Source organism: Amia ocellicauda, chromosome 1 (genome assembly GCF_036373705.1).
Source record: "Amia ocellicauda isolate fAmiCal2 chromosome 1, fAmiCal2.hap1, whole genome shotgun sequence".
Taxonomy (NCBI): domain Eukaryota; kingdom Metazoa; phylum Chordata; class Actinopteri; order Amiiformes; family Amiidae; genus Amia; species Amia ocellicauda.
Genome location: NC_089850.1, coordinates 30,304,836 through 30,327,523, shown reverse-complemented (window position 1 = coordinate 30,327,523; position 22,688 = coordinate 30,304,836). Strand labels below are relative to the sequence as shown.

Genomic DNA, 22,688 nt, shown 5'->3' with positions numbered 1-22,688 from the left:
AATTATAAAGTTGTGAGCTGCTCCTGTGCTGAACAGCCGTCTTTGAAGCCCGCTCCTGTTACAGTAATGATGGCAGAGTGTGAAATAGAAGTCAACGTCCCAGGAGAGTTGTCTCATTAGAGCACAGACTCAATACTGTGTGCCCTGTGCATGTCTCAGAGGCTTAGTGTTGTCTCTTCTGACCGAAAAGGTTCCACCAGTCTTAAAATCATTTCTTGTGTGTGTGTCTGATCTGTAGTGTGAGTTATGACAGCTGCACTAACTAGCAGGAGAACCTGGTTGGTCAATACCTGGGGTAGATGCCGCTGACCATGTCCTGCTGCAGAAGGTTTGCAGCTGCAGTACTGGGGCCAGCCGCTTTGGAGATGAGAAGCACAACCAGGCCTCTCATCTGGAGGTTGTTCCTGCTGTCGTAGACAAACCCCCTGTTGGAAAGAGCAGACATTACCAATTAAACAGCACTGAAATGCTAAGCAAAGACCCTGGCAGGTTTGTACAACACTGACATTTCCATCTGTGGATCTGGGACCGCTGTTAAACTAGATGGTGATATCTGTAAGGACAGAACAGAAGTGTTACATCCTTTACTTGGCTGTAACTGCAAAGCGATACCGTTCAACACTAAACACCGTGCATTCTTTAATCCTGTATTTTCTACAAAAAACATCAATTTGTTGTGCTTCATTTGGAAAGGTTTTACTCTGTTACAGGCACCTTTAAACCAATAGCCTTCTTTCAGGCCTGTTTTGAAATATGCTGGGATTTAACTGAAATCCATTGTCAAAAAAGAGATCAGAGATTCTGGCAAGCTGTACTGAAAAGAGAATGAAACAGTATGATGCGTGCACCTAACAGTATCTTAACATAGAGGCTAATAATCACACATGAGTCTGTACAGTATGCTCAGGCTTTCAAAGCAGATTATGTACTATACGATTCAAGCTGCAGTAGAAAACATTAGATGGTGATTTACATACTTGAAAAAAGCTCAGAACAACAAACCTATTGTCAATTGGGCTGTTTTTGAACGGGTGCGTTTCTGATGACATCACTTTAGTGGGCGAGCAGCGATTTGCTCTGGCCTGAACACCACAGCACCCCATTTTGTGTTAAATAACAGTGCTGTGCTGATGATAGATGATATCACAGAAATAACACCGCCAGTTACAAGGAGGGGTCACTGACTTGCTGAATGATCCAACATTCAGACTCAGTGACGTAATCTCAGATGTAGCACTTTTAATATTGTAGTGATCTGGAACTGCTGTGTGGATGGAGGGACTGCTGTACGTGTGTGTCTGTCACTTCATTATGTTTGTGGGTGGGGCAGATCATTGGGGGATCTGATTTATTTAGGGGTATTCTAGATTGAAGGGTTGAAGGTCACAAGGTACAAGCAGATAGGTTGCCCCGATTCCTGGTGGGCAGAAGTAGTTTAGAAAGAGACAGAGTTTTGTGTGGCTCCTTTAAAGCTGCCGGAGAATAAAAACTGTTGCTTGCAAACACTGATTCGCTCATTATTTGTGGTTCTGTTTGAGACAGTGAATCGAGTAGCTAAAACCCTAAAATGCTACATTTTCTCCTGTGGTTCTGTGGTTTTCTAAAGCAATTAAAAGTATAATTTGTATGTAGCATAAATCAGTGTTCCTCATTATATCTCCTATGGGCGAAAAGAGTTCCCCAGAGACCCTAGAAGTGTCCCAGCAGGTACACTGTGCGTTTCATTTGTTTTTATTACATTGCTTGTGTTTGTGTGTGTGTATATATATAACTAAAAGAAAGCTGAAAGATTAAATTGTGTTTAAGATTTGAGGATGAATGGGGTCTATATCACTCACCAGACCTCAATTAATTACTGATGTGGCCTATAATATTGTAATTGGGAACACTGCTGTAAATTATGTTTCAGAGTCATAGTACAAAAACCTACATTACTGTTCAAAAGTTTGGGGTCACTTAGAAATGTCCTTGTTTTCGAAAAAAAAGCATTTTTTTTGTCCATTAAAATAACATCAAATTGATCAGAAATACATTGTAGACATTGTTAATGTTGTAAATGACTATTGTAGCTGGAAACGGCTGATTTGTAATGGAATATCTACATGGCGCATTATCAGCAACCATCAGTCCTGTGGCGTGTTGTGTTTGCTAATCCAAGTTTATCATTTTAAAAGGCTAATTGATCATTAGAGAACTCTTTTGCAATTATGTTAGCACAAGAAGCAATAAAACTGTCCTTCTTTAGACTAGTTGAGTATCTGGAGTATCAGCAATTGTGGGTTCGATTACAGGCTCAAAATGTCCAGAAACAAAGAACTTTCTTCTGAAACTCGTCAGTCTATTCTTGTTCTGAAAAATGAAGGCTATTCCATGCGAGAAATTGCCAAGAAACTGAAGATCTCGTACAACGCTGTGTACTACTCCCTGCACAGAACAGCGCAAACTGGCTCTAACTAGAATCGAAAGAGGAGTGGGAGGCCCCGGTGCACAACTGAGCAAGAGGACAAATACATTAGTGTCTAGTTTGAGAAACAGACGCCTCGCAGGTCCTCAACTGGCAGCTTCATTAAATAGTGCCCACAAAACACCAGTCTCAATGTCAACAGTGAAGAGGCGACTTCAGGATGTTGTCCTTCTAGGCAGAGTTGCAAAGAAAAAGCCATATCGCAGACTGGACAATAAAAAGAAAAGATTACGATGGGCAAAATAACACAGACACTGGACAGAGGAAGATTGGAAAAAAGTGTTATGGACAGACGAATGTAAGTTTGAGGTGTTCGGATCACAAAGAAGAACATTCGTGAGACGCAGACCAAATGAAAGATGCTGGAGGAGTGCTTCACGCCATCTGTCATGCATGGTGGAGGCAATGTGATGGTCTGGGGCTGCTTTGGTGGTGGTAAAGTGGGAGATTTGTACAGGGTAAAAGGGATCTTGAAGAAGGAAGTCTATCAATCCATTTTGCAACACCATGCCATACCCTGTGGACGGCACTTGATTGGAGCCAATGTCCTCCTACAACAGGACAATGACCCAAAGCACAGCTCCAAACTATGCAAGAACTATTTAGGGAAGAAGCAGTCAGCTGGTATTCTGTCTATAATGGAGTGGTAGCACAGTCACCGGATCTCAATCCTATTGAGCTGTTGTGGGAGCAGCTTGACCGTATGGTACACAAGAAGTGCCCATCAAGCCAATCCCAGTTGTGGGAGGTGCTTCAGGAAGCATGGGGTGAAATCTCTTCAGATTACCTCAACAAATTGACAACTAGAATGCCAAAGGTCTGCAAGGCTGTAAATGCTGCAAAGTTTGAAGGACACAATTATTATTTCAATTAAAAATCATTATTTCTAACCTTTTCAATGACTATATTTCTTATTCATTTTGCTATATTTCCTATTCAAACTAATTTCATGTATGTTTTCATGGAAAACAAGGACATTTCTAAGTGACCCCAAACTTTTGAACAGTAGTGTATAAGAAAGATTAATTCCTCAGAAATGAAATCATCTTTCAGAGTACAAGTATTCACTTAAAACATATTTAAGTGTTGGATTTACAAATAAATTGTGGTACAGATTGCCATGCATACCAGTATGAGAGAAAGTGTGATTCACCATAGTATGCATAACTTTTTTCATTTCTTTGTAATCTCTATACTTTGCAGGTGTCTCTTTCAGCTAATTTGTTGGATTGAGAATCTTTTTTTTTTTCCTCTTTGTAATAACATTTACAATAATAAATGCTTGATTCTTCTTCAGGCAGAAACCAACACTGACTTTAATTATAACTTAACATAAACAAATACATAAAACCCCTTTTAAAAGTAAAAATAAAAACTGTCATAGTCTGGTCATTTTTACGGTGGACTAGAACAAAGAAAAGCATGCACATTTAAAATGAGAGAATGGAAGTATGCAACCATATCAGTATTCAATTCGAGCCATAAAGCCTAGAGCATTTAAGGTTTCATCACAGAATTATGCCTAAGAGAAAAATCATTGGCTCTCATCTGCTCATAATTCCTTCAAATTAACAGGTAATACTTGAGGGTAAACCAATAACGGTGCTGCCACGATACAATTACACGCTGTAGCGTACTTAAATTTTCACATATTGCCAAATAATGGTATGTAAATTAAATGCGGAGAAACCAGCCCTAATGAGACAACATGTTACTCTCGCTCCGTCTCCAGAGGTGATACCCTTAATTTAATTCTCACTCCTGAATAAGGAATTGCTATTTCCTTGTACTGCTCACTGGCAGAAGTGTTGATAATTGCTTTAAGAAAACTCATATTGGAGGTCAGTGCAATTTTGAAAGCACTGCATGTCCAGACCATCATTAATTCGATCCGTCGAGCATCATTTATGCTGCGATGCAGCTTGCAGTGGTTACATACGACTCAAGGGTCCCTTTTCACATAACAGGAAAGAAAATGAATTAAGAATATAATATACACACAGAAAAACTCTCAAAGATGCTAATAATATTGATGTTTGCTTGTGTGTAGGCAAACTTGTCTGAACTTTATTTCATGGCATGTAAAAAAACATTTTTACCTCAAAACAAATACACAGTTGTAGGCAGAATAAAGCTTAGGTTTGTTAAATGATATGTCTATTTTTTTCAGCTGTCCATTCCATTTGTAATTTGTAATTACATTCTATAGAACTCCATTGGTTTAGCCTCCTTTGAAACCCAAGGAAAGACATCAAAAGCTATTGAGTTTAAGGTTCTTCTCTGATTTTTGTTTTATGAATTCAAAATAAATCTACCTGTATCAATAAAAGCACATTCCTAGACAAAAACATTCATGCAATATAAGCTGCATCAAACAACACAATTGTCAGTGTCTATGGAGAAAAACAAATCTAAAACATGTTTAGTGATCAGTTATCAAATTTCTCAAAATTCCCTTGAATATTGAGTTTAAATTTATAATGATTTTTCAAAAGTTTAATTTTCCATCAACAGTTCTTGTATGCAACATTAGCTCCTGCAACAGCATTACTTAGAGTATGTTGCACTCTCAATCTCCCCTCACTTGCCTGGAAGGATTCAAGACACTGTGTAATGCAGACAACCACCTGAGAGATTTCTCAAGAGTTCTACCAGAATCAAGATGCAAATTATATTTTACAGTTTTCAACTTGCATTCAATCTAATAGCGATAATATGATGATTTTCCTTGATGGAAGATAGAACATACAAAAATGCCTGCTGTTATAATAGGAAGTTCATTTAATAATGGACATTTTTCAGATTAGTTGGAGCAAAAGTACTCACATCCTTTAGTTTATTAATATCATATTGTTAATTGAACTATACTTATCCAGCAGTGGTGTCCTTTTTGGAGATTTGCACACTGATTCAGTCCAGGGAAAACTGTACAGATTCCATTTTTTTAAATATTGTTTTTGAGCATTATTCTAATATGTACGTTTGCATTTGTTTCATTCCCTTATTGTATGCTGTTTTTGAGCTTTTTGCTTATTGTAAGGCCATAGTTATTTATGTTTTGACTGCAGTGTGCGTGTTTAGAAAAAACAAATATTGTATATTGTGTATTGATGTTATTTATAGCAAAAATATTATCATATTTCAATTGAAATACTCAATTTGTGCTATGTAAATGTTGGATTTGATATTCATGAATAAAACTTCTAAGTTTTATAGGATGATTTGCCTTTGATTATCATATCACTGCTGTTAAAGAGCTATTGGTTACAATGACTGGCTTTGGCGCTTGTAGGTAGTTCGAAATGTCATCGCAAGTGATATCTACTCCCGCTATGTAGAATTAAGTGTTCTAGTATTTGTACAATCTGATCACCTCCTATACATTCATCTTCTTAACAAGGAGACATATATTTATGTGTTCCCTAGCTTGGCAGGAATATAATAATCTTTGTCTGCATTTGTTACTGGTTAACAAAAGTGCCTTACAGCTATTTTAGGCTGGCAGAGGAAGCTGTAGCTGACTAGAAAACAAACTGAAGAACAGAAAACCTCCACGAAAAATATGAGACCAGCCCTAAAACTGAACTGCAGCATGTCGGACTTAGGTTTGTGTTCATTGGCTTATAAACAGCCTCGAAATTAAAAGGAACTGGGAATTGGGAACTCCCATGAAACTTTGTCACTGCAGACAATAATCTGCTACTGAATGAAGTCTGGGAATTCGTTTGATTTGATAGATGATGTCCTGCTTATCAGAAAAGACGATCAGGTGCTGATGTCATCTTTAGCATCATACTAATTAGCATACTTTAATTAATATGATGATTTACAGGTGCTCAATAATAGCTATTTAAAAAAGTTATTTAAAAATAATAAAACCTACTGTGACAAGGGTCTTGCAAACAGAGAAAAGTGTATGATACAGACTGGTAAAGTAGATTCCACGGATTGTAATGGGTTTTATGATGGCTCAGAATTGTATTTATAGTAAGCAATCTCAAATGTTCCATTTAAAATTCATTTTTCTGTTGCTGCGCATATGTTAAAAAACACACATTTCCTAAACCACAGGCAGCATCAGTCAAAAACTCTGAAGCAGACCATAAAATATGGGGTTACAAAATTGAAAAAGTAAGATAAATCAGCAAAGCAATCAGTCAAATTTCCTTGATTAGGCTAATTAGTAAATTCTTACAGACATATATGAAATAGTATAATGTTATAACTTGTTATTTTACTATTCTATTCCCAAACAGAGTAAAGAAAAGCCAAGATTTGCAGAGGAGCTAACAGGTAAATGGCAAAGTCTATGATGGAGAGCCGCGGTTGCCATGGAAATTAACGCAGGATACTACAGTCCGGAATTAGAACTTGGACCACGTACAGCACATTGTGTGCCACTGCAACCTGCGGTGGGGTGACAAACAGTTCTTGCTGGGGGCTACAGCCAGAGATGTGGAAGAGCTAACTAAGCCCTCTGTGGTTAGGAAAGCCAGACTGCTGACCCCTGAGGAAACTGGGCAGAGTGACAGCTCCCTTGTGTGGAGACTTGGACACTGAGCCTTCCTAATAACTTCCTTCATGCATTCACAAAATTCCAGTATACAAGTGTGGATCAAAATGAAATTAAAGAAATTTAAAAATGCAGCACGACATTTATTTTTAACCATTTGAAATTTAAGTTGTGTTTCTTTTATGTTGAAAAATGGTCTACTTTGCCTACACAATCTAAAATGAACAACAGCAGACTCGATCAGGCAAGGGAAAATAAAACCGTAAAGGAGCAATGCACAAACCAACACAGAAAACTGCATGATAAAAACAACTGTGACCTTTTAAAGTTTTACCAAATGGGAATTCAACTATAATATAATACATTGAGGAGAATGATTGTAAATTCTAGAATAGGCTGTGTTGCTAGAATGTTTCTAAGTACTGCAATTTAGCAGATAGTAATTGTTCTCTACATTTATGTATGAATAAAAGCTTCAAATACATTTATATTCTGAGAAAGTTGAATTTATTATAATATATATACTGCATGATGTTTTAATTAAAATTAACATGTAGGAATAATTTATTTATCTTTAGTGTGACACAATTTACAGTTGGAGTCCCCTGAATGTATTAATAAACCTTGTATTAATTATCACATAACGAATACTTGTAGGAACCTATTGTCGCAATTTGTCAAAGAATCACTTAAATCCACTGAAGCAACTGCAAGGCATGGCATATCATGTTTTTTTTTTTTAAACAGTTCCTTTGACACTTTCTCGCCAATATGAGGGATGCATACAGGTTTGAAAGTAAGTGCTGTTAATGGACCATGCAATAGCAGTTTCTTGAACAGAGCTAGTCATATCATCTAGCATATCATCAATATACTGAGATTTAATGCTGTAGACATGGTTATGTTTCACTGGAGAGTAAGCCATGGTAGGCAATGATAACGTACAATATGGGACTAACTTTTAGGTGGTGTCGATGGTGTCTGTCTACCATGATTAATTTTAAGGAAGCAATAGTTTCAGAATTCAGACACTGAATTTTAAATTACAACATTAAAGGCCTGATTTTTCCAAAGTTCATTTGAATCTTCTCACTCAAAATGGTTGAAAAAATCAGCATACATTATCTGAATTTGAAAAACTCCACATGCTGAGGTTACGCATGAGTAAATGATACCAACTCTGGAAAAACAGGCCCTAGATATACTGAATCTTACCAGCTACCATGTCTATAGAGGCACACTTTTAAAGGCAAATACAATGGTACCTTATTTGCCCTTGAAAAAAAACATAAGAAAAGGCAAGTGTTATGTTGTTTTAAAAAAATAATAATAACAACTCACCGCTGAATTGATCATGTGCATATATAGGTTTTTTTCTAAGCTTATGCAATGAGAAACGGGCTGCAGAAATAAAGCATCGCATACATGCATCCCTAAGGAGCAGTTAATGTGGCCAGTTTTTATCCAGACCCCTCGGGAGCCTCAGCACTATGAAATGAATCACGGCCATCATTAATGTAGAGGCCCTGGGGAATCGCACCGCCTACTCAGGCACAGACGCAGGCCGCCCGTTAATACTCTGCAAATTACACCTCCCACAGACAAAGTTCACCGCACTCATTTCTCCTACGAAGACGGCGGGGGGGGAGTCGGGGGGAAGGCAGCACCTAACTAACTAACCCTGTATGTTAATTCAGGTAAAATTATTAAACCTAGCTTCTTCACACGTCTCCCTTGCTTTCCAGCAATACGAGAAACAGTACTACGTGTATAAACTCTGAAGAGGAGTAGTGCTCACATGGGGCACCACAGGTCGCTTGTGTCATTTCCAACAGCTTGTTTTTTCTTGTTTACACCTCTAAAGAAGAACATCACTCTCTCTAATGAGGGAGAAGAAATGTGACCAGGCAAACTATTTGCAGAGCAAGTCAAGACAAAAATAAAAAATAAATCCTTCTGTCCTCTTTCCATAATCTCATTTGCAAACCCAGTGCTGTTCAAATGGGCTTCATTGTGTCTTTATTTCCCACAGAATCTCTTTTCGAGCTCTGTCTGTTCATAAGCAATATGGATAGGATGTGTGAAAGAGGACGGATTTGCTCCCTGCTCTACAACTCATATTTTACCTTTTTATTATTCAACTAGCCCCTGCGGGTCTTGGACCAAGGTTAGGGGAGAGAACTGGGTGACTGTATCATTGTCAGTTATAATCATTGTCTGTGCTTACTGTTTGTGTCATCCTGTCAAAACCCTTTTCAAATGCTTTGGCCAGTTGGATGGAGGACTGGCAATTACTAGTAGGCAAGAGGTAATACAAATAAAATATAGAATTTCTCTTGGGCAAGGTTATTGAATATTGCCAAATCTGGAAATCCTCACTTCACTGCGACACCTGAGATCTTAGTCAGGCTGAATTCAGGAGACCTGTTAAACTTGGCCAAACTACTGTACACCCACCGACTACAGTCTGAGCATTATAGTCATTGGATGCAAGAGGATTGAACTCAAACAACTTAAAGATATGACTACTGTATGAGCCATGATGTTTTCCAACCATTCAAGCCCTAGGAATTTGTCCCTCCACCAATATCTCCAAGAAATCCCTTTAGTCAGGAAGCACATCACCCCCATTGCAGAGCACAAAGCTCACCCAAAAGTGTGATTAACTATTTGAGACCTTCTAAAAGGGAGAAGACTTTATTTTGTGTAATTTCCTTAAACTGTCACTATATAAAACCAACAATATGTTCATATGTTAGTTGAGTAAGTGCAAACATCAACTTGTCAGTAGTAATGAGATTGGGCTGTGGACTAGGGGAAGAGAGATTAATAATGTTTATGACAGAGTCTGCACTTTGGCGTCAACAACAATAATCAATCATATAGTCTATTCAGCATGAAGTGGGGAACTAGAAGAAAGGTATCTTGGCTAGGGAGATAGTGCTCCTGTGTTCCTGGTGGGCATTAAATCTACCGCAACCTAACCCTGCTGCAGATCACAGTCCACAGTAATAACAGAAGGAAAGAAGACTGTTGATTGTTCAAGTGCAATGTACAATCCCTTCTCTACTCTTGTGTTGAGCACCACAATCTGCACTAACTCAACAGTTTTGGAGTGACTTCAGCAGTAGGGAAGACATTTAACTATCACACACACACAAACACATGTAAAACCTCGATGGAATTGGACGATGGGATTTAGGGAAACAGGTTCAAGCAAGCTGAACAGCAGTTCCCAAAAATATACTTTAACATAGTACACACTATCATTTGATAGTGTTTGACAATGAAGAGCACTTCTGTTTAACCTACGAGCCAAAGGATAGGCAGCTGTTAATAGCACTTAAAATACAGATTAACCCACAGATTTCCAAACACAAGCAACTACAGCTACAATACAATGAGAGGACCATGCCAACACTCTTTAAAAGCTGTGTCCATAATTAAAGAAGGATGAAATGAACTGACTCCGGGGGGATGACAAAGTAAAAAAGTAAAACAAAATAATTGGCAGATGAATAACATCTTTGATTGGCCAAGCATAAAGCAAGAACGCACTAGATCAGAAGGCAATTGGGGAAAGAAGAAGCTACAAGATATAGCCCACAGGCAACAAGGAGGAGTCAAGGCAGTAGCACTAAGGACATCAATTATAGAGTTCAACTGTGTTCAAAACTTATAGAAGAAGAGTAGCTGAAGAACATGGTTGTACCTTGGAAAAACCAACAAAAGACCAGCTCAATAAAAGTGCTGTTCAATGGACAGAAAGAGCAGACGGTTTCAAATTCAATGGTCTGTCACTTCAGCTTCACCATGCTGAAGTACACTGTACTCCTTCCAAACAACCAGAAGAAATTACGCTTCAAGCTTCAACATGAAGGCATGAAGCAATTAGGATAACTTGCTTACATCTTTCATAGACCTACTGCAGTAAAAATAAAATAAAAAATTACACTGTGCGTCGTTAATCACACAAGGTCATTCCGGAATGGAAAATCTTTCATTGATGAGGAAGTCATTAGGTAATATTACATCTATAAAATCACGTTGCAGGAAAATGTATAAATAAAACAAGTGGGGATAAAAAGGAGGCAAAACAACGGTGATGTTTAAAAAGCAGATTTTCAGAGCAGAGCTAGTGTTATAACATAAATCTCACAAAGGGGTCATACATAACACGCAAATCTCAGAACCGACTGAGGTACACATCAATCTCGACAGTCAGTTACCCCCCCGCCCCCCAACCCAACTCCCACAAGACAATTTTTATCAATGCGGCTGACTTCAAAAAATGTTATTTCAAGAGTAAGTATCTGCTTAATAGATCACAGTTAAAAGCCTTTCTAACCCACACATAATAATAAGTACGGTTTGTTATTGGTGTATGTGCTGTACTTGATTGTTGCGTCTTTGCTTGAAATTGATCAAATTCATAAACCAGATATTTAATTTCCCGGCCCGTTAATTTAAATTAGAATCTGTTCGTTGGAGAGAACTGCTTACACAGAAGTTTGATTGAAATACTGATGTGTGGGAACAATAAAAAAAGGAAGACTAAGATGAAAATGTCTTCAATTATAATGAACAGAACATGTACAAATGCCTCCAAAAGCTTTTTTGTCCACAAGTTAATATTTGATGGGGAAGCAGCACTCTAAATGAACATTCTGCAGCATCCTAGCAGATACCTGAAGGCATTCATATGTCTAATATTAATAAAACAGCAAGCAAGACCCCTTGTGTACAGAAATGAATTAAGGCTGTTTTTCATAGAGCACTTTAATCCCATTGACTTCATCACCCCGCATGCACAGAACCCGTTCACTGCACATACAAAAGGCTGTTTTCAGCTAGACCCCATCCGTAGTATAATTAAAAACCAGGTAAGAGAACTCCTGCTAAAATGTTATAACTATTATTTTGTGCTATTATCAGAATAGAATGACAGGAATGCGATCCAGGCCTTGATCAAATCAAAACTTACACCTTCCCACAATTGACACATTACAGACTTGTACCCTATTGCATTGTAGCTTATAATAGAGTGGCTTAAAAAGCCATTGTGTACAAGTTCATTTGCGATTCACTGATTTGTTTTGATTTGGTCTGGGCATAATGTATTTATTTTTATAGAAGAAGCAAATATATTGTTTTAATACAAAAATCAATGACTCAGAATAAATAAATTGTAAAATAATTAATACCAATAATTGAAAACAAATAACCTCTAGATTGGGAGGAGAATATGGAGACGCTGACAACACTGATTCTTTTACTGTACATTATCCGTGTCATTATCAGGGTGGAGCCCTTTTAACTGTTTTCTGCTCCCAGACACACACCAGGGAATGCTGTATAGACTACAGGAAGCTGCAGTGTGACCACAGACAGTATGCAGTCACCTCATCTAACTACCAACTCACATGACAGCAGCTACACCTCAGTACGAATAAACCGTGAAAAACAAACTGCAGGTGCCTGAAACACTAATTTTAGACAGACAAAAGCCCATCTTTACCAAGGATGAATGTGACTCACACAGTCAAGTGGGTTTGACATCTTGCAATGGATTTTCTTGTAAGCTTTCATCAGTTTAATTCATCTTCTTTCAACAGCTTTTCCTGCATCCGGTTTATCTTACTGAGGAAAGTATAAACCTTTGATGGATGTATAGGCTGCTCAGAGAACACGTCTCCTCTAATTCTATCTAAAAACAAGTTTTTTTATTAATGAATTAGTTAATTAACCCATTAGGTCACCATGTTTAGGAGCAATAGGAGAATGAAACCTCATACAATCAAACTAAATGCCTGAAATGCATCTCAAAATATACAACACCTTAAATCATCATGACGTTTAAAATCAAACTAACTGCAGCACATCGTAAGTAAATAAATCAATATAAAAAAATAAGATTTTTAACATTTAGATTATGAATTGACATAAATAAAAATTAAAGCAGCAATACAATCACCTGTTCTACTTCTTTATTTCTTTCCCAACATTGCAAACCTGAAACAAATCTAATACAAATAAATATCCCCGTTTTTTTTTTTTTTGTTTTTTTTTTTTTTAATTAAACGAAAAAATAACTCAGCAAGTATGGCGATGCTGTCTTTTCTGGTTTGGGATATTTTTGCCTTGTCTCACAGTCAAGTGCTGCAAGAGACTGAGTTAGAAATATGAGACACTGGTGCCAGTCTGACAGTGAAAAATCATACTGTCAGAAGTTGACTTCACCAGTGCTACAACACTAAAATGGATTGTCATATCAAATTTAGGTGTATAGGTTATTACACCCTTGAGCTACAATTTCAAACATAACTGCCTGCAAAGTCAGATTATTTCCAGCCTCTCTCAAAACACTTGCTGGGGGGTGGGGGGGGATTAATACAACTGGGTAGTTGAGCCCCTGTGTGTTGTTTCATTTTGTTTGTTTGGGGAGGTTGGTTGGTTAAGCTGCTACTGTATTGCATAACAATACCAACACACTCAGAAACTAGTTTGCATCCACACATTGGATTCCTAGCCAAAAAGTAGATGTTTCATTTCGCTGGCTGAGGTAACAACTACTTACACACGACTACACTTATGAGGGGTCAATATGTTTTTTCCTAAAGTTATATTGCTGGAATTGCAGTGTTTGTTGTAAACAGTTTTTATGACTGTAATAACAATATTCAAAATGCTATGTAATACATAATGTACCTGGGATTTAACACAGATAATATATAATATACATAAGCACTACCATCAAATTGACATTTGTATTAAATAATAAATATAACACTTAAAACCCATCTATGATACAATATTTTATTTCAGTAAGGTCACTTCAAATAACAGTTCAGTGATGACCCCCCCCCCAACACCACCACCAGTATCAAAATGTATGTCTTAAAATATTAGTAAGGTATTTGCATACTTGCAGCATTACCTTTGATAATATACACATCATGGGGTCAAATAGACATACTTACCTAAATATGACTAGGAAAGGAAAAATAAGCTTGATTTTAATATTTCTTAGCATTCTCAATTCAAAAAGTAGTAGAGAAACTCTTTTATTGTATATGTGTACAATAAACTAATCTAAATCCACTGCATTATCAGCAATCACACTTACACATTCTCTAGGCACATAATAAGCACTCCTCTTTGTGTGTTGCACAATTATTACAAATTATTCAGTAAAGCATTATATAGGCTATATGTAGATTGCAATATTTGTTTCCCTCATACATGCAGCCCAGGCTATGAATAACAGCTATGATCAGGCAAATCTATTTGTGCATTTAACTGAAGACATTTTTAATTCATCAGGCAGCGTTTAAGATCACACACCATGTTCCTGAGGTTGAAAAATATTGTGCTTTTAAAATACTCCTTAATTGCCAGTAAAACATGGCCAAATCTAAATGTTACTAACTCCATGTTCAACTATCGGCACTATACACTATGAAGACAATCTCTTTCTTGTATTTTAGTCACATTACCATTTCGTGTTGCAGATGGAAAAATAAATATCACTGCATGTCTCTTTTTAAGAATATTCTCAGTTAAGTGTCCAATCTAAATATAATGGGACTTTTTCCAGCTCTTAGCCAGATAATATGCAGAAAAACTGCAAACAGGTTTCTTAAAAGAAACAGATACAGCACAGCATCAACAAGTAGTAGATTTGTGAGAGCAGATACAAGTGCTAAGTGTGAATTGTAGTGCTCTCTTGCTTTGGGGCTGATGTTATACTTCTGCTACATCAGCACAACCACAGCAGCTGAGATTGAAGCTGGGCTGAATTTGAATAATCTCAAATACAATGTGGATCATTGCTTTACATGTTACTTATCCAGACCCATAATGTTATAAAGCGTCGCCAACGAGTGTGCTTTAGACTCCCCTGCAACATGAATCTCAATAGTGATCACACAAACCTGCCTGTGCTGTTATCTGAAGACAGAGCAACTGAACACACAAGTAAGTGCACTTACCATAACTACCCCCCCACCACCACACAATATGAAGCAAATCTGTTGTAGTTCATGCAATGTTGACATCACCCTCATCTCATACCTCGCAGTGTTCAGTAAAGGGTGTTTAGTCCCGACCAGCTTCCTGACTTGCATTGCGACGTTACTGAGTTCATCGCTCAGCAGACAGCGGAGGCTCATGAAGGAGGTTGGGTATCCGACGATTTTCTCCGCTTCAGAGACAACTTTACTCCAGTTGGATGGAGAAGAGTTGGGGAAAAAGCTAATATTTCTGCGACCCCTGTGTAACAAAGCCAGGCAACTAAACCTTGCTCGGGCCAAAGCCATCGTGACAGTCAGTCTGATGTACTATAAACACTAATACAAATGAATGATCGGACGAATTAAATTAACAGCAGACAATCAAATGATTTCTAGTATACTATGTCGTAGAAGTCAGACACATGTGAGTTCCTTAAACTTGACACTGTCATGAAATGCATCAATGTCAGGCACTTAACATCCTAAGCGTCACAATAAATTAATCTTCTTGATATATTTCTATACTCCTAAAATGATCTACACAAGCGCTGTATTTAAAATGTTTAATCCATTTTCCGATTTAACTACACTAAAATATATTAACATTGTGAAAGCAAAAACCCAGTTCTCACGACATTTTTATGGGCGCCGCCATCTTTCAACAAACAAAATCCGTCATGTCGCAAAGCAGACCAAAGCGCATTAACCCTTTGACTGCGGGAGCACAGCAATCCGAGATATATTGTGTATAGTCAAAATAATTGAACATGCATGTACAAATCGCAGGTTTCAAATACACAGTGCAGTTTAAAATACTCCTTCAGAGAAAACCTAATTTCAGCCCTCACATATGTTTTCTTTTTTGTTTCTCAGTAATACTCAGGGTTTGTCCTGTATCTCAGACTCAGTTTTGCATAGTGACTTTGAATTTTGACTTTGGCTTGAACTAGATCCACAGTGAAGGAGGCAGATACATTTTCATTGGTCCTCCCACTTCAATTGGAGATGATTATTGGTAAAACTAAATTAAAATAGAAAAATATAACTTCAAAATAAGGAATTCAGAATAGAAAAGGCAGTAACAAAAACTAAGCTAAAGCTACAAAACACACATATAAACAATAGTTTGTTTGAACCTTAATTACAGAAAATGGTACATATCAATTTCCAATTTCTTTAACCTATAGTGATGAAGAATTAAGAATCATGTTCATCCCCAGTGAGGTATAGAAAACCTGTGATTTTAACCCATATAATTCAAAAAGGATTCAAAATATAATGTTATTTGGTTCCAGATATTTTTGTGTGATTTAGCTCTAATTGACTTCAATACTTCTCTGTAGTCTATCCAGAATATTTCTTTTTCTAATGCACCTCACTGTTAAAAAAAAAAAAAACTCTCAGATTTGATATAAATCCTAGTGGAGAGTCCTATTAATGTTAAGAAGTCATGTTCCACAATCCATCCATCAGTCTAGGTTCCAGCATGTGCCTGCTAAATGGAGGGTATCTTACTCCTTTCTGAAATGAACGACACTCGTGATGCATGTTTCCCCAGCAAAGGAAGGCAGTTCGATGAAAATGGGTTAATCAAATGTTACTCTACAATAGAATTTGCAATGTGGTCTATTTAGATGGCTGTAAATGTTAGGTCTGTTTTAAAGAAGATGTAATTATGAAATCTTTTTACCACAAGAGAGTGATTAAATGAGTAACTGATCTGGCCTCTCAAGAGCCCGTCTGGAGTACACGAGGAGAGGAGTAAACTGAAGTCCTGTCAACCAACAGGCTTGTGCAATAGTATGCCTTTAGACACAGGTTACTCTATATGTATGCCTTTGCAATGAATAATCTTATAATTAAAGTACATATTTAACATATATTTCTCTATTTATTTATTTTATACTGTCTAGAAAATGGTTTTGTTCCACGTTCTCTTGTTCAGTAGCAAAGCACACCAACATAATCCTGGTGATGCTAACTGACACTACCTATATACAACGCATAGCTTGGAAGTGTTCTGGCTGAGCATGGTGTTTGATCCACTTGCAAAAACAGGGGAAAACAATTCAATGCTTTCATTTCACTAACAATGTCATCCTGGAGGGATGCGATTCATTAACATCAGCGACATTTCAGCACATCTACCTCTAGTCCTACAGAGTATGTCCCTATCTGGAATTTCCCCCTCCAGTTTGGCTCGTTCATTCACGTACTGACAGACACAGGAAGGTGCACCTTCAGAATCGTAGCTCCGCTGATTTCTCTCAAGCACCCTGATACTTGCAAACTAAAACAACTTATTTATACATACTGTATACATAATGCAGTGCAAAGAAGGAGCCCCACACAAGGTGGCAGTCACTCTGTCTTTTGTATTATTCACACTGGAAGATTGTAGACATTGTAAGAGTAACAATTACCATAAATCAAATCCTCCACTCTTGAACTGACTGAGGTAATACAAGCAAAGTGAGCTGAAGTGCTGACTTTGAAAGAGCTAGCAATGCAAGTTTAGCACTGTTATTTTTTATGCAACAAAGCCTCTCTGCTAGATCCGACTGTTGTTCCAAGCTGCGAAGTTTCACTCAGTTTCGAAGCAGTATCGCTATCTTGGTTTAAGTCTAGAAAATGTAGTGGAACATGATGAAGTCTTCCTGCGCACAGGGAAATGTTTTTGCACTGTGCTCCAATTTGTAACAACTGTTCAGTTCCAGAAAGTGGTCAGAAAGGGATCGGATGACTTGTCCTTATGGGAGTCCCGGAGAAGTTTATTCTGGCGGATTCTCGATGGGCCTCTGAATGAGGAGGACCAGGGGCCTCTGTCTGCTCTCCTGGGCTGCTTCTCGAGGAAGCTGAAGGCTATTGTTTGGAGTGAGAGCTATACGATCTTCATGAACTCCCCCAAGTCAGGCATTCGAGCCTCCTAAGTTTGCTCTAGCTTTGGCTCTGAGAAGCTTTGGTTTTCACACAGTAAATGTATTCCTCTTCATTCAATTTGCAGTTTTTTCAACTTGCCTTCATGTTGTCATAAGGAGAGGATGATTAAGAAAAAGAAAAATGAGACTCGTGTACCAATAGACAAAATGTTTGGCAGTCCCTTCACCTGGTTTGTGAAATCCAGGATAGTGATTTGAGGGAGGAAAAAAAAAACCCATGGTAATTATTTCTGTGTTTGTAATCGAGCTGATTTAAACAACAGCTGCTCTCTGCCGCACTTTAAATAATGATTTTGCCTGATTCCGTATTGTGTTTTACATATCAGTGCTTCACAGTCACACACATCTCGTGGGGTTAGTCTGCTATGCAGCCTTTCAGACTGGAATATTGCTATGGCTGCAACAAAATCGCAGGGAATGTTACTTAACTGTGTAGGCAATGTATGTGAGATAAGCTGGTACTATTGAAAGGAAGTTGTCCTTCATCGTTTCTGTAATTACATTGATAGAAAAAAATCAATGTTACGAACAAATAAAAGGTTATAGTGCACATAACATTCTTTAATTTTCATCACATAGAAACGAACATTGGTTATTGATTAACTTGTATCTTGTTCCTGTAGAAAACATCATATCAACAGAGCATTCATTAGAAGCAAGATTATGTAGAATTAAAATTATTTTACAAGTCGACAAGGCAATACAAACTCAGTGACAGTTTTCTATCATCATTTTTCTATCTAAATACCAGGTTTTTTGGGCAATGAAATTTGTGGTGAATGGTTTGTGTGTTTGTTTGTTTTTGCTAATTTTAATATTCATATCATTACCAAATCACAAACCATATAATTTCTTGTCTCAGTGTCATTCTCTTTTTTATTTTCCTACATCACTTCAGCAAAATACTGTCTTCTGGAGTGCAGTTTTGAAATAGTTATAAATATACAAGTGTGTCTGTTTCAGAACTTCATAATGGGGAAAACAATATAGTATTATATTATTGAAAAAACAACAGTTTACTTTCATTTCTGCTCTCACTCAGACAATGTGGGCCGTAACAGAAGTGATGTAAACGCTGCTATTGATGCCTCAGTAATGATGCTGTTGAATGTGTAGATTTCAAGATAGATACACTTCCCTTTTCATAAATCATTCTGAATTGCACCCCAGAGCACAATATTTTGCAAAAGTGCCATTGGGTATGACAATTTGTTTTTGTTTGTGTATTCATCTGTTTTTTCTTTTACAGGTTCAGCCATAAATAACACAAAAACGTACTTTGCCTGCATGATTTAGGCTGCAAAAAGCCAACGCAAAAGGGGACACATGTTTCCCAGCTGAGGAATACAGAATATGAAATGACCACATTTGCATTAAAAAAAAAGGTGATCAACATTCTGAAATGTCCTCTTTTTGTAATTTACTTTATCAGTTATGACAGGACCACCAGGTGTTATGTCACCAGTGTTGCATCTTTTTATCTACCCAGTCAATCATATAATTACATGGTAACCATAAGTTTATGGATATGAAGCAGGGAAACATAGTTTTATCTTAAATGTTTTGAGCAGGAGCATTATTCAGAAGGGGAAAAAAGCAATCGTGTTTAACCCTTTAACTCTTGTTCATTAAAATACCAGCTATTCAGATTAAAACATTACTTGTGGATAACGCTTTACAAAGTTATAAAAAGCTGTTCCACCAAGATCATATTAGAAAGAAAATTTTCAAACGGGAGGAAGCCATTCAACCCATATTATTAATAATTATGCTTATGGAAATCCCCATCTAAAGCAAATATTTAAAGGGTTACTGTGGGTTCAGAAGTATTAAATTAGTTTGCTTTAGTATAACCACAGAGGATACTAATCTTAAATAGAGACCCACTGTAAAATAATGTAACATGAATATTAGGGGAAGCTTCAGAGATGATTTTTGGCTGAGAAATTAAATGTTCTATATCTCCCTTGTCCTCTACCTGTGAGGAGCACATCCATCTGCTAGCTTGGTGTATTCAGTTAATCAGCAGCCACTCACTCTGCCAAATCCAGAATAACAATATTTATCATAAACGTCTACTGCTGTTGCTGTGAAATCTGGAGAGACCAAGGAAATGCTTTCAAAGATGACCAATCTCAGAAGTGCTGCTTTCCACCTTATTGAGCTTTTTTTTAACCATTGCTTGCTGTGTGAAGACTTCCAGGGAAATATATGTCTTTCTGATGAAAATTCTATCTATAAAGGTGTATAACAAGAGGATAAACAAACCGTTTCTGTATTTTTTATTCTTTATTTCATTCTTTAAAAAAACAAATCAGACTACAGATTGTGACATAATAATGTGATAAAGACATTTTGTTCATTTACAGTGCTGTATACAGATGAATGGTATGCAAGTTAATGTGATAATTTGTTGCAATTACATGCCTGGAAAAAATTATCAGCACTTCTAGGAAACAAACATCTCCTGGATTAATGTTCTTGTAAATTAATTAAACTAATATCTCACTTGGCATGGAGAAAGCTCAGTGTACACAAAGTCACATGCATACCATTCCTCCTGAAATCTTCTTTACTTTCCAAAGCAAGGGGGTTTAATTATACGGAACAATCTATCACACATCCGATACTAATTATACAATTTCAAATTATGACATCACTATAGAGTCTCCTTGATGATTAATGGAATGAATCAAAGCAAAGTACATTTATCAAATAAACCACAGAAATGTAATCCCTTAACATCTTTCCCCACCTTAAGGAAGACTCTGAATCCAACTTATTCTAAACATGTTACTTTAATGTCAGTAAGGAAATAAGTTGACATGATGAATAACATTTAATTCTGATACTGTTGGCATTATGTAAGTGCTTTTTAATCTTTGTTAAAGTAGTGAAAATTTCTAATTATTTGAAGAATTCATAATGATGTACAATTTGACTACAAGAATCAACAGAAAACCTGTAATACTTCAGAAACAAATGGTATGCATCTTTGATGGAAGAAAATTGATTGTAATAAATCAATTATTATTATTATTATTATTATTATTATTATTATTATTATTAACAATAATAATAATAATAATAATAATTATAATAATAATAATAATAATAATAATAATAATAATAATGGTAGTGACAATGTTGACTATATCCCACTACATATTTCCATTAGTCCCATAAGAGTTGCCTAAATATTATTATGCTGCCCTTTTGAAACTGTAAACATCAAATGTTAATGGAAGCTGCTTTTACTTAAAGTCAGATAGATAAAACAAGAAAGTTGGCAGCTTGCCACAAAACAGCATTTTAGTTTTACTGTCGTTGCAAACATGGGTAAGGCATACAAATCTGTTTTACAGTTGATACCATAAATGTAATTCCTTTGAAAGGCTTATGAGGTTAAAATCTCTAGTTCATTTCATCTTTATTGTGGACAGATTTATTTCTGCATATTTTGGTTCTAAAGCTGCACTAGTGTACAAAGGAGAGAAAACAAGTGTAATGTGAATGTACTGCTTCCTTGCTTTATTGTGTCAACACATCCCATTAAAAAAAAAACAATCTGGTCTATATATCTAACATTTGATATCTTAGGGCTACATGTTCATTTAATATCATTTGGCTTTGTACAGATGTATCTATGTTGTGCTTTGGACTAAAGTGAAGACCAAGGTCATGCTTAACAATTACGATGAGCCCAAAGCATGATATATTCTTACCCCATAGGTTTCTTAAGTATTTATAAATAGAAATAAATCTGCTACAAATAACTGAGGAACAGATTATACAAATATGCAATGTTTGCGATTACAGCATATCTTTCCACATTGTGGTTCTCCAGAGACCATATCTTGATATTTTAATCTTGTTTGTCATTATACCACAGAGTGATATCTGTTTACAATTTATATTTCTCTGTCCACAATTCATATAAGTAAAATGTGCTTGCTGAAAAGTTATCATTGTATTATCACTTAAAGGTGTGTCCTTATATCCCTCAGATTTGGTGTAACATCTTTACCTAATGTAACCATTTATTATTTAAATGTTTTACTTATTTGGGCAATTAATATTAAACAATATATTTATAAAAGCCATGTTTCTGTGTGTCTGTGATCCAGATGAGGCAAGATTGATTTCAGGGGTGTTGCAGAAACTGACCATATTCCTTTAAAAAAAAAAAAATCAAAATGCATACTTTTCCCTGATATATAATTAGTTTCATAGTCTCCATTTTTATTCATGGTTGAAACTTGGAAACACAGACATATAACAGCTTTACATCTGAGGAAAGAATTAGGCATGCTTACTCAAAGATACAAACTTTTGGAATTTGTTTTGGAAAATTGTTTTACATATTTCCTGCTTAATTAAAGCTTAAAAAACAGCTATAAGAAAAAGTAATAATGTAATAATTATGATATCCATGCAATACTGTTATTACAATATTATGTGTATGTGCAGTGTGCATATGCCATATTTAGGTATTCATACATTCACACAAGAGAGTGAAAACATATCAGGGTTGAATTTCATTGTTTCTCATTGAATAGAAAATAATACAAATGCAGGTTAAAATGAGAGAGCAAAAGAGAATTTTAATAAACTAGAATTTGTCACAATTCAATTATTATCTCATTTCTTTTCAATCATATTTCATATAGAACTCCTCTGAAGTTTCAAGACTTGCAACTAGTGCAAGAAATCCACAGCTTCATATCTAATACACCTGTATATTGTGAGTGGGCTATTTA

General features: G+C 36.4%; 1 protein-coding gene across 1 annotated transcript in view; it reads right to left on the bottom strand.

Annotated features, from left to right (window-relative positions):
- pdss2 (prenyl (decaprenyl) diphosphate synthase, subunit 2) overlaps positions 1-15,668 on the bottom strand; it is a 45,837-nt gene extending 30,169 nt beyond the window's left edge. The window contains exons 1-2 of the mRNA XM_066701533.1: positions 15,051-15,668; positions 291-425 (exon numbers count right to left, since the gene is read on the bottom strand). Coding sequence (XP_066557630.1) covers positions 291-425; positions 15,051-15,295 — 380 coding nt within the window. The 5' untranslated portion in view covers positions 15,296-15,668. The remainder of the gene's footprint in view (positions 1-290; positions 426-15,050) is intronic.
- Between the last annotated feature and the right edge of the window lie 7,020 nt (positions 15,669-22,688).